Source organism: Pterocles gutturalis, unplaced genomic scaffold (genome assembly GCF_000699245.1).
Source record: "Pterocles gutturalis isolate BGI_N339 unplaced genomic scaffold, ASM69924v1 scaffold23892, whole genome shotgun sequence".
Lineage (NCBI taxonomy): Eukaryota > Metazoa > Chordata > Aves > Pterocliformes > Pteroclidae > Pterocles > Pterocles gutturalis.
Window position 1 is genome coordinate 57,074 of NW_010108636.1, and position 12,442 is coordinate 69,515.

General features: G+C 37.6%; 1 protein-coding gene across 1 annotated transcript in view; it reads right to left on the reverse strand.

Moving 5' to 3' along the window:
* The window catches only part of LOC104461213 (sodium-dependent noradrenaline transporter-like), a 63,454-nt gene that overhangs the window by 18,334 nt on the left and 32,678 nt on the right, over window positions 1–12,442 (reverse strand). Inside the window, exons 5-9 of the mRNA XM_010072716.1 lie at window positions 9,084–9,222; window positions 8,149–8,283; window positions 5,209–5,312; window positions 2,610–2,734; window positions 1,763–1,875 (exon numbers count right to left, since the gene is read on the reverse strand). Of these exons, the coding sequence (XP_010071018.1) occupies window positions 1,763–1,875; window positions 2,610–2,734; window positions 5,209–5,312; window positions 8,149–8,283; window positions 9,084–9,222 (616 nt within the window). The remainder of the gene's footprint in view (window positions 1–1,762; window positions 1,876–2,609; window positions 2,735–5,208; window positions 5,313–8,148; window positions 8,284–9,083; window positions 9,223–12,442) is intronic.

Here is a 12,442-nt window from a genome sequence, read left to right on the forward strand (position 1 = left end):
CCCTACACAAAGCTAGATACCTACTGCAAAAAATGTTTGTGAACAGTTGTTCCATTTTCTGTCCTTCTTATTGCTTGCTTAACCTTGCATGATCAGATTTCTCTTTTTTTTGACAGTTCCATTTTTGTACAGATGTCTACATTTGTGTGCCAGTGTAGGCTTATACGCATGAGTAAAAGTATTCATATATAGCTCTTCCGCTTTAGCTTTGGGGTTATTTGATTTTTAGATTTAAATATTTGAATTTTCTCTTCAGTGACTTATCAGTCAAATGTGAGGGGAGAACTGAGAAGACCGCTATAAAAAATACTGCATGACCTGAGTTTTCTTATGTGAATGATGAAAAAACCTGAACAAAACATGAACAAGCAAATCCCTCCCCTTTTAGAAAGAAAGAGCTAAACTTGGCCACAGTTTATCAGTTTATAGTGTTTTAATTAGCTCCACAAGGAAGAGCTTTCTCTGCTCCTAGGAAAAGTACGTTCTGCAATCTAAAGCCCTGTGTCTTTGTCAATCAAATGTTTCTTTACATTGCCTTAAATTTACTTCTGTGTTGGAAAGTTAAGTGTTTTGGATCTGAACACTTCTGAGCATGTATTTTCTTCTTCATAGTTCTGCCCTCTTCCTACTGCTCTACAGCTCAGACCTCACTCCACAAGGTCTCATTGAGCTATTGGCCAATGGTTATCAGTGCTTCCTGCTGCAACCTCATGTTTCTTAGTTTTGTCCCCTCCATGTCAGTTCATTATTTCCCTCTCTTGACTTGGAAAATGAATGAAATTTTCTGAAGTTGTAAGCAGCAGAAACACTGGGTTTTTTTGCCATTTCCAGAAATTCCTAGAAGCTCTGTACATTCAGAACTACAAAAGAAACTTTTAGGCTTTAGAATAGTAAGAAAACCCCAACCCTATTAAAAATTATGAATGGTTGTTCATGGTTCACTATTCCTTAAAGACCCTGTTTGTTTTTCCCAGAAATTAATCAACTTTTAAGCTAAATATAACAGGATGTCTTCCTGCCTCTTTGGCAATAACAAAGCAGTACAGATGTTATTAGGGGACTTGGGATATTTTCTGGGCTGAAGTTTCTGTGATCCTGAATATCATGCTACAGAAGTCATCACATTATGGAGAGAGCAAATACGCTCGTTAGACTAGACATTTTAGAGTAAGATAGCAGTAAAATGAAACCACTATGGAAATATTCTGGTGTGATTTTTAAATGATGACTAAACTTACAAGAAATTTTGTATCATTGTTTATGGAAAAAAATCAGACTACCTTCAGACATTGTCTGTCTTGAGCAGATTAATGAATTTCAGCACATGTAAAAATCTCTTCTAGAAGCCATTCTGTTCAATGTCTTACTGTTGCTTGTGTGTTGCAAGTAGGGCTCCAAAACATTATGGCAGGTTCATAGTAGTAATAGTTTATAGCAATAATGTTGGGTCTTACCTTTAAATAGTAATAATTGTTGATTAACAGCTCCTCTGTAAGGTCATAAAAACCCAGCAGTGAGTACTTATTTGCTGGCTTGTAAAAACTTGATCTTTTCCTAAACCTTTTAAATATTGTGAGTCCTTAAATATACTGCCAGGCATAATACTATTGGTATGTTGGCTTGGACTGTGCAAACAGACTCAGGGAATGTACAGAATGTTTATTTAAAATGTAATAAAGCCCCTGTTTAAGTTGATACCTCTCCAGTTACAGAATATAAAAGTAGAGGAAAAATGTTAAGGCTAGAAGGAAAAAACACTCACAGAACTGTCAATGCCAAGAGTAAGGAGCATGATGAAGAATACCACAGCCCAAAATGTAGATCCTGAAAGAGTTGAAATTGCCTCTGGATACAGGATGAAAACTAACCCAGCTCCTGAAATAGAAAAGAAAAAAAAAATTACTAAATTGTGTTTCTTAGCTTCACAAAAGTGTTCATTTTAATAAGATAAATTATGTCTAAGTTGACTTCTACATCAGTATACATCACACTCTGAGTAGCTGTTAAAACAAAATTTACATTATGCCAAAAATATATCCAAATAATTTAAGAAACTGTCATGGATACATTATTTTAAAAAAAGTCTATCCCATTCTTTTCCACTTCTAATAATCTTCTATGGGATTTGCAACCTTAGTAGCTATTTCTGAAGTATGTAGTAGAGAAGGAACCCTGTGGATGTAGACTCCACTGTTTGGTGGGAGAACTCTTGGATGTGATGAGAGATACAGGAACTAAAATCATCGGTGACCTGTTACCAGTGAAAGGACTCTACAGCTAAGCTCACCAGAACCATCCAAAAGAGTAACCTGTGGCGCTGAACAGCAATAATTTTTCAAGATACTGTGCAGTAGTAAATGCCTCTTGCACAGGCTGAATTTGTAAGGGGTAGGATGCTGGGGAACCTCAATTCAGTAAAGGTGAGAGGAATCAATACCGTTTAGAGTTCATGTTTCAGCAAGGCATTTACACGGAGTTTTAGTTCCAAGTAATTTAATTAAGGTCACTTCCATTAGATTTTCACACAGTTGTTTGAAACAAATATAAACACATTTGCAAAGAAATGGTGGACAAAAAGGGGTAAAAGTAGCATAAAATTAATTTCCTACCTTCAGTGGCTACATCCTCAATTTTAACTTTGTGCTCGTGAGCCATGTAGCCCAATATGGAGAAAATTGCGAATCCTGAGATGAAGCTTGTGACACAGTTAATGGTACTAGTCAGCAAAGCGTCTCTAATGATGGAGAGAAGAACAGTAAAAAAAAAAACCACTGTAAGAACTAGATGAGGATGGTTTTATAGTAATGCTAATTGTGCAATTATCCTGATGATAAAAAGCTCGTACCAGCATACTATGCTAGAAAATTACATACTTCTGTTTACTATTTTGATTTAAAATTGAGTTCTGTTCAAAAAAAATCAACAAAGCTGTATGAAATATCAAGATATTCAAGAGTGATGCCATCATCCTAGCTGGTAACAGAGCAAGAGAATGGCCTGAAGTGAAAAAGCCTTGCTATTCATCAGTTCATGTGATCAGCTATGCAGGAGTATTTTCAGACAACTCCAGGAATGCATTTTTAGCAAACTGTGCTGCCACTCAGATGGCAGTGGATAACCATCTGTAATCTGTAATGAGGTCCCTTCATCTATGAAGTTGGCTAGGTTTTTCTGAAAAAAATACAACTCTTGTTTTTCAGATTGTTACCACAGTGAATTTAGTTTAAAGTTAAATGTTATACAATGGGCATTGTATAGTAATGATTGTACAAAGTTGTGGTTTTTAATCAGTCTGACATGGTATTATGATAGATGTATGAATTTTCCTGTGTATTAATAACCCCTATTACCAAACCTAGCTTGAAGTTAAGTAAACCATAAGCCTTTAGATGTCTACCTAATGTGCACAGTGTCTGGTATGTAATCTTTCGCTGCATATGACCTTTAGAACAGAGGACGTGGCTCTACGAGCATCAGCAATGTTTAATAAGCACAAAGTAAATATGATTTCCTTTTAGCAGTTACACTACTCAAAAATGTAGGTGCCATACGCCAAACTTTATCCTCTTCCTTATATTACTTTATTTTGATAACGCTGAAGAATTTATGTCCTGCAATTCTTAAAGTGTTTTCCTGGGGGAAGGCTGCAGGATCAAGAGATACTAGATTGGACCCATAAACTCAAATTCTTTTCTGTTATTAAAGAAGAAAATTGCTAGGTATTTGTCACTGATGAGATAGCAACAGTATTTCTTGTTTCCCACAATTCAAAAACATTCTTATGCAAGTGAATAATGCTTCTTTCTGCTTAGTCAATAACAGGATTAAGTGATGCTTACCTTCTTATAAACTGAGCTGACTTAGCTCAGTGTTCTGCATGTAGAACTAGATCATGATGTAAGTGCAGATTCTCATATTTTCTGGCCCTGATTTTCGGTGTTGTTACCCTACCTTACACTGCTGACACTGTTCCTCTCAAGGAAGGTGTGTTGAAGCATAGATGGGACAGTAAGAAAGCTTTTTGAACAAAATATGTCAGCAATGTTATAGAGTAATTTGACCAAAAGAAGAATATTTGTAAGTGTTGTAAAGGCTACTGAATTGAAGCTTGCTTTTATGGTTAGAACTAAACCACAGTATTTAATGAAACTACAGATTACTCTTACAGGGAAGGCAAGGCTTATGAAGCAACCTAAGAAATAAATAATATTATTTCACTTATAGTCTTGTGTTTTCTTAGTTTCAAGTGTTTTTTTTCCATTTCAGAGCAAAATTAGAATACAGAAGTGAACCAATTTTATAGGGAGCTGCTACAAGATTAGTGCAGAATCATTTGCAGTAGATGATAAATGGAAGACTGCAGTGACTAGCATCCTAGCTGAAGGGTTCTCAAGCCTGGTAATATTACCTATTGCAAATAATCAGCTGGGAACCTAAAGTTGCTCTGGGTTAAGGAGAAAGATCTCTGAAGTTAGTGGAAGCATCCCACGATTTTGGCTTTCAATCTGTTTAATGCAGTTCAAATATCTTATATTTTTCTTGTATGTTTTCCCTTCAACTTTTTTTTGCCATCCTTCAGTTCACAAGGTATTTATAATACATGTACTTTCTGAATTTATATTTGATGTGAAATTTAAATGTGATGCTTGTTTTTATTCCAAAATGGAATGTTAACAAAACTGCTAAATGTTGGATTTTCTCAGAAGGTGCAGAGCAGTTCTGGTTGAATTTCCATGGCAGTGATTCAGTAAAACACTTACAGACTGATTGGATTTAAAGTGCATTCCTAAATTGGAGCTCAACATAAAATATCAGAAATACAATCCCAAAGCACAGAAACACTTCTGGAAACTGGAGTCCTTCTGCTTTTAGTTCCTGGACCAATAAGATTTCATCCTGTGTTCACTGTTGCTCTTAATGGTACTTTTGAAAGGCAAACACGAGCACAGTTTACACAGCTGTCTATAAAGTCCAAACCTAATCCCATTCTGTTTTGCTGTACAGCAGATATCTTGGCAGGTTCCTGCTGCTAAAATTTCAGTAAGGAAGACAATGTTTCAAGATTTGGGTTGGTTACTATGTCCACACAAGTCTGCCCATCATTGATAAATGACTGAAAATGAAAAGGTAGCTTAGTACTTATTCCAGCTGGAATTAGAGTAAAATAGGATCATTTTGAAGCAGTAAGGAAGGAATAGGCTGTCTTACCTGTAACAGTTGTTGTCAAACTTATTGTAACTGGCAAATGCAATTAAAACACCAAATCCGGCTCCTAAGGAGTAAAATATCTGAGTAGCTGCGTCAATCCACACCTGCATAACAACACCAACATTGTCAGTGTCAGGTCAGTCCAAAAGACACATCAGGAAAATGCAAGAGTCTACAAGACAACTGGCTTTGGAAAAATGATCAGCACTCGTGCTTATGGGAGTGTAAGTGCTTTTCAGCCCCCGTGAGATGTCACATAGAGCACAGTTGGGGTCTTGAGTGGCTTAACGTGAAATGGTAAGGGCTGAAGCAGGGGGCAAGTTCTTGGTGCATGCACTTGGATCTGTACTTCCAAGCTTTTACTGAGTACTGAAATGATTACATGATTTTTCTCCTGGGTGACAGAAATACACTTACAATAGTTCTTGTTCCAAGTTAGTTTGGAATGTACAACCAGAAAACTAAAAATAGTTAATGGGTCAAGAGTTATAGGACACTTTCTTTCCCACAAGAGAGCTTTCTCCACGGGACTGTTAGTACACTTTTTATGATGCTTTCTTGTTTCAGAAGCAGAAGCATGACTGCCATGCTGTGAACAGAACCATGCAGGTTATCTGTCACCTTGCCCACTTAGTTGGAGATGGAGTTATTCCTGTGATAGTAATTAAATTTCAGTTTAGATGCAGCTTGGTCATTTTAAGAATTGTCCATTAGGGAAAACATGTTTTCAATGCTCTAACATTTTCTAAAGTGACCCTCCACCCCGACTCAAGATGTGCAGATAGTGGTCGGGAGCAATGCCACAGTGTTGCTCTCCTGAATCAGGAGCCTGAAATAGTCTACCCTGGTTATTGAGGGTTTCACTTGTTACACAGAGAGATTTAAACAAGCATCTCCAGTGAGGGTGATGAAGTCAGTGGAGTTAATAATAGTGTTTTTCGAAATTAGATCATAATACTCATGGGGATGAGTATTATGGTTTTGTAGCTTCTGAACCTTCAGCAAGGAACATAGCTAGGCATTGATCTAGTTAAGTTGAATATTTTCCTCCCCTTTTTATGGAGACATCTTTTGTGGATTGACTACCCTTGAAAATAAGGGGTCTGAGGGCTTGCTCAGTGCTGTGCAGTATGTGGCCCTATAAAAGGGAGCAGACCTTGACATTGATTGGGAATGTTCTAAGATATTTTAGAAGAGCATTGGCAGAGCCCTTTGTAGATCATTACTGTTTGTGATTTATTATGGTTCTTTGTTAGATTCTTCATTTGGCAGAAAAAAAAAATCAGAAGGATTCAGGGACACATGGATATAGAACTGAAGCAGGAGTTTATTCTTTGGAGCCTGAGGACAAAGATTAAACACACAAGCCTACTGCAGCAGCAGATATGCCAATCTCAGAGCCAGAGAAAGGCTGTTGTGACAAAGTGGTTGATGAAACTTCTCCTTTTAACTGATCTTTAGTCTTTTATTATTTTAGGGTAACTTTTTGTTGTCTGAAAAATTTAGTCTTAGAAACAAATAACTTTAAGGTCATCCAAATAGCAGCTGCAGGATTAAGCCAAGAAAGAGCAGTGCACAGAATAATCTTCCAAAAGCAGAAGGCAGTTATGATTGTAGAGGCCTAGATCCTGAGCTGATGCAAGCTGGCACAGCTCCATAGACATCTAGTTGAACTTGTGATTTTTTTGGATTCCAAACAGCACTTAAGATATATAAGAAAACTTTAAGCACCTCCTTTGTTCATCCTTGCCTCTCTGTGTTTATGTGTATGCATGAGTGCAAGCTACTGAGGGGGGTACTGCCTTGGTGACAAAGGTGGATGAAGGTCCCATATCTGAAGTTCAATTTGACTATTCCAAAATGGAGTGAGATGGGGTCTAGGTTCTGGTGGTAACTTCTGTTGCTGAAGAAATGCCAGTTTCCAAATTTAGTATTACAAAACCAAGGAAGGATTGTTTTGCTAAGAGTATATAAAATAGGTCTGTATTCTAATACTCAAGGTCTCTGTCATATTTTTTAATTATTCAGGAGAAATCAAGATAGGATGCATAGGAAATGTACAGTGCAACTACGTGCAGACTACAGACATCTCTGAAAGCTGCAAATTTTCAAGACAGTTAATTTCCTTCTAGTAGAACTGCATCCTCGCTTTTAGTTTTGTAACCGTTTGAATGGCCTCGTGACCTATTCACAGAGACATCACTGTCTTTTAAATGATTTATGGTATTTTTAGAATAGCAAGGTGGCAAGATCTATCTGTAGTCACCATAGGTCTGAAATGCTATCGATCTCATGAGTTACTGACTATACTTGTAGATCTTGCTTTACCATGGATGAAATAATTCCTAGTTCCAAAGTACTCCACATATTGAGTTGATTTTGATATGTTTAATTAGAATATCTTGGAATACTGTCAAATGATACAGTGAAGTGTATGTTACTTTCAATAGTAAGATAAGAAGACCATACTATTGAAAGTCTCATTTGTATGAAGGACCATGATTAGGTGAGTTAGTCCTGACTTAGCATGTTGAGCAAGGCTTTCATAGGATTTTTTTTTTTTACCAGATTAATATTTAACCTAGTGATTCAAAAAGCAAAATCTTCTTGAGGGAATTCTTAGCCTTTCGAGAGTTAAATTTTTGCGTGACTCAGGTTTCATGTATAAAGGATACCACAGTTTACAGGGTGCACAGTCAAAGCGTGGACTTTAAAGGGCTGCCACACCTGAAACTACCCTCCGTTTGGGTTCAGGCTGAGACAGTCCTGTTATGGACAGTGTTGGAAAATTACACTACCAGGGAACGTGGACTAGCGCTTATACAAAAGCAGAAGTGTGGCTATATAATTTCAGAAATTAGCTCTAATATTTTCAGTTTTCATAACAGGTGCAACAGGTTTAATAACAACAAGGGAATGAGAGCAGAAGAGTACACTTACTGTGGCTTCTTTTAATCTTCTGAAATCTATGTGCAGGTATGCATTGATTCCATTGTATGCACCTGGCAGGGTTATTCCATGTATTAACAAGACAAATAATACAACATAAGGCAAAGTGGCTGTTATCCAAACAACCTGCAGACAACAGAGATCCCACAGGTTAATCAGCTGGTAAAGAAGATTTAAGAACGTGTGAAAAATACAGCTGGCGCTTTCTTGGTTTTGTCTGTTCAGTTCAATGGAGAAGCTCTTTATAGGATGTCTTGGGGGAAAATCTTGTTATGGATCATAAGTCTTTATGTATGTAGGACACAGTTTTGACAAACAGAAGATTTTGGAGTGTCTAACACATTACCGGTATGTTAGACTGCTGATTAGCTGTTCAGCTATGTATTTGCTTACTAGACAAGTGCAGTCACTGCCTGATGTTAGGTGATGCTTTCATGAAAATGTACAAAAAGCTCTCAGGTATATGTAACCCTAGAATTCCTGTTGAGGTGTTTTCTGAGGGATGTCAAAGAGTTATTTCAAATTGCTTTCATTACATACTTCTCCTGTCATGGTATTTTATATAATAAAACCAAAGCATCTTAAACCATCGAAACATTAGTACATTTGTCCAAGAATAGGAGGCACCATTAAGAAAATGTAAAGTCTTTCAAAATATTTTCTGGATGAGACCACTAATGTTGAACTGAAAATAATATACTCATAAAATTTCCAGTTAGAACACCACACAAGCAAAACTTGTAAATAAAATAACAGCTGAATCAGGATTGTGTATTTCTACTGTACATATATGAAGGCCTCTCACATAGTTTGGTCCCTGAGGATCCCTCAGAAGCAGTGATTTAGTCTCTTGCTTTCTAAAATTAAGAGACTTCTTAAAGGAGACAAAGAACATAGTTGAGATGGAAGGACAATATTAGCTCTACCTTTCCTGAAGTCTTCACGCCTTTCCACAGACTAAAGAAAAGAATGATTACCACCACCAAGAGGCAGAGGGAAAGTTGCCAGCGAGGCAAGCCAAGGTCATGGATTCCACGGCTTTCATGCAGGTGCAGAACTCCTCGCCTAGACACCAGATACATAGAAACAAAGTGAAGTCACTGGGGGAAAAAGGCTTTTAGATATCTCATCCTGTGGGCAGCAGATACGGATGCTGCGCTGCAGGAGTAGGTGCCCTACTGATATCGCCAGCAGTTAGTGAAATCTGATTTGTGAAGCCATGTATTGTGCTTCTTCCCACTATGTCTTTATGGTCTCACTGACCATAAAAAAAAAAATCCTGGACAGGGGTGCCTGATTCCATTCTAAACTTACCTGCTTGGATAAAGCTCCATGGGCTTCTAATCAGAACATTTGTCCAGGATCTTGGGAGGGTTTTGGCAATCTGTGCTATCACGGTTACACTGCTGTCGCTATCAGAGCTGGATGTTGTAAAGAAAGTCCTTTGGATTATGATGTGTAGATGTCTACTCATAAGAACTGAATCTGAACTTCCATTCTTTGTGCCCATTTAATTTTTTATTCTTCTTGACCAAATATTTTTCTGGATTTGCAGAGAAGCCTGCTTCCTTCTGTGTTTGCTTTCCAAGAAGCAGCTAGCAGTGTGTCTTACTGTTCGGAACACTTGCCAGAACTGCCATTTCAAATGTGGGATTCCCAGGATTTTCAGGAGAATCTCCATTCCAAGAGCTCTGCTCCCTTAATCAGGGTGAGGGATCATAAAATAGGAAGAGAAAAATAGTTTTGTAACCAGTCAAAACAGCTGTGTAACTGGGCAGCTAAGCAAGGAAATCTTCATAGGCAGCTGCTGTTTCTGAGCCATAATTCTGGCAGGTTTTGCTTCCTTTTCCTTTTTTCTTTTTCTGTTTTTCTTTGTGACCTCTGAAGATAAGTCATAGAAGCTTTCTGAAAGATGCCTTTTCTGAGGGTTGCTGGCAAGTTGTTCATGAATGTTTACCTATTAGAAGCTACATTTCTGTTCCAGCGGGACTACAAAGTAGAAAAGATCTTAGTGATAGATTGCAATTTAGGTTAAGATGTGCTCACATCAGAAGAGATGGAGGAGAGAAGCAGTTGCCAAAGTATTAGATAACTAAACTTTCTTGGTTTGAAGGATATATCTCTGTAATGTTCTTTGAAAAACAGTCATTTTTTTGGAGAAGGGCAAATTTGAAAAGAACTTTGCATTCATCATGTTCATCCAAGTAAGTATACGCCAATGATGCTACAGAAAGTCCAGTTAGCTCAATTATGCCACAATTATTCTTGTTTCACATCAAGCAGTACTTATTTCGGGAGCAGCTGAGGCTGCTTTTAGCCTGTCTCTGTTAAGGCAGGTTGAGTGATAAATCCCTGACTGGCTCCTTTAGATTATACTCGGTCACTTGCCTTATACTGGCCCCAAGAAGGAAAAGGTGAAGCGAGAGATAGTGCAAGGTTCTGAAGTCAAAACACCTGAATTTTCAGTCTTTTGATATTACAGTAGAATAATGCAACGTGGCCACCATCCATTCCTGAATTGAGGAATCGTCCTATTTCCCCAATGCTCTAAAGACATGTACAAGTCAGACTAAATGGCATAAATTGATCTCTTAAATCCCTGAGCCAGGGAACCAGAGGAAATGCAGCATCAACTAGTATCAGCCTCTGTTGTCTGTCAACCTCTTTAAATTATGTCCAAAGTGACTGAGAATGTCTTAAGTAAAAGCTTCTGAAAGTGATTCTTGTTTCATAAGTAGAGATATTTGTCCCATTCTGCTAATAAAATAAGCTCTCATAATTCACAACTCGAGTCAAAGGGAAAGGAAAAATCAGAGGAAGTAAGACAAATAGAATTAGCATTTTGCCTGCATATTGTTGTTATTGAGAAAAGAAGGAAAGTAGATGAGAAATACGTGCAAAAAGGAGAAGAAAATGTTATGGGGCAAAGACTGAGAATAAACATTAACAGATGGAGCTGACAAAGTAGAACAGGGACCTGTTATATTATGCTGAGCAAAACACAAGAGGACCTAATAAATTGTTTAAGCTTTCTGGTATTCTGGTCAGACCTCTAGCAATATTTAGTTAGTACAGCACCAAAGAACATGCAGTAGAGATAAGAGATCAACTTTTTTTAATCAGGGATTTGTGCAAAGGAGCCTGATATACGCTAAGACTGCTTTCCACATAGGGAAGTGTAAATGACATTTGCAATGACTTTGAGACTGTACGTCGCTGTAAACATGGGTCCCAAGAGTTGTCTTATCAGCAAGAGGAGCATGAATGTGAAGGGATTTCAGACTGAAACTCCATTCAGAGATTCTGGTTTCTCTCTTTGGGAGATTTTTTTCTGGTCCTGTCCTTCCCTGTGCTCTGTGCTGGGAAGATTCCCCTAGTCACCCAATAACTCTGTCCCCAATTCTTGCCTTACTTCCACACAGCATTCAGCTAAAGGGAAATAGCTCACCCCCGCTGAAATTGGCAGACAGCAATTTGCTGGTACCACTGTCTTCTGTTTCATTTTTGTGCAGCGCTTGGGTCCCCTTTAGTTTGGTGTTGTATTGCAAAGAGCTAACAGGAAGCCCAGCTGTTTAGTATTCACACATAAACCCTACTGAAGACGAATTATTGAGGAGGCAGGAGGGCAGTTGCTCAGTGGGACTCAGTAAGTGAAGGATCCAGTCATCGTTCTATGGAAGCAATTACTATTTGAGTATAAATAGGGAACCAAACCAAAGGACAAACAAATGCCAAGGGTCATGATATGAAAAGTACTCTATATCTTGTTCACTCCAAAACATGTAATCCATAGCCAGAAAACAGGAGGTAAGAGTTTTAGGTACAGAATTCTCCTAGACTTTTTTTGCTAGACTGGTTCTTTCTAAGGACTTTCTAGGAGCCGTTTGTATTATTCATCCCTTGAGAGATTTACACAATTGTATTTTGGAAATTTAGAAAGTTTTATACAAGCAGAGCAAGTTAAAGGTCTTGGAGTAGGCCTTGTTTTTCCAGTCCCAAATCAATTATAGTTCTATGTTTCAATCCAAATATAATTACACAGCTCTGTAGGCTCATTATTTCTCTTTTTATTGAAGGCAAAATTTGCCTAAATCTGATGTGATCAATATTAGGGTGTCATTCATCTAAACAATATTTTGATGTGTTGTATCAAGTTTGTTCAGACTGCAAAAATGTCATCAACTTGTCAGCAAATTAGTATGTTAACAAATGCATTTGTTAGTTAACATATAAAGTACTTCTAAGAACGTCCACGTTCTTCTAAAAATTAATAGTCACTTTCATA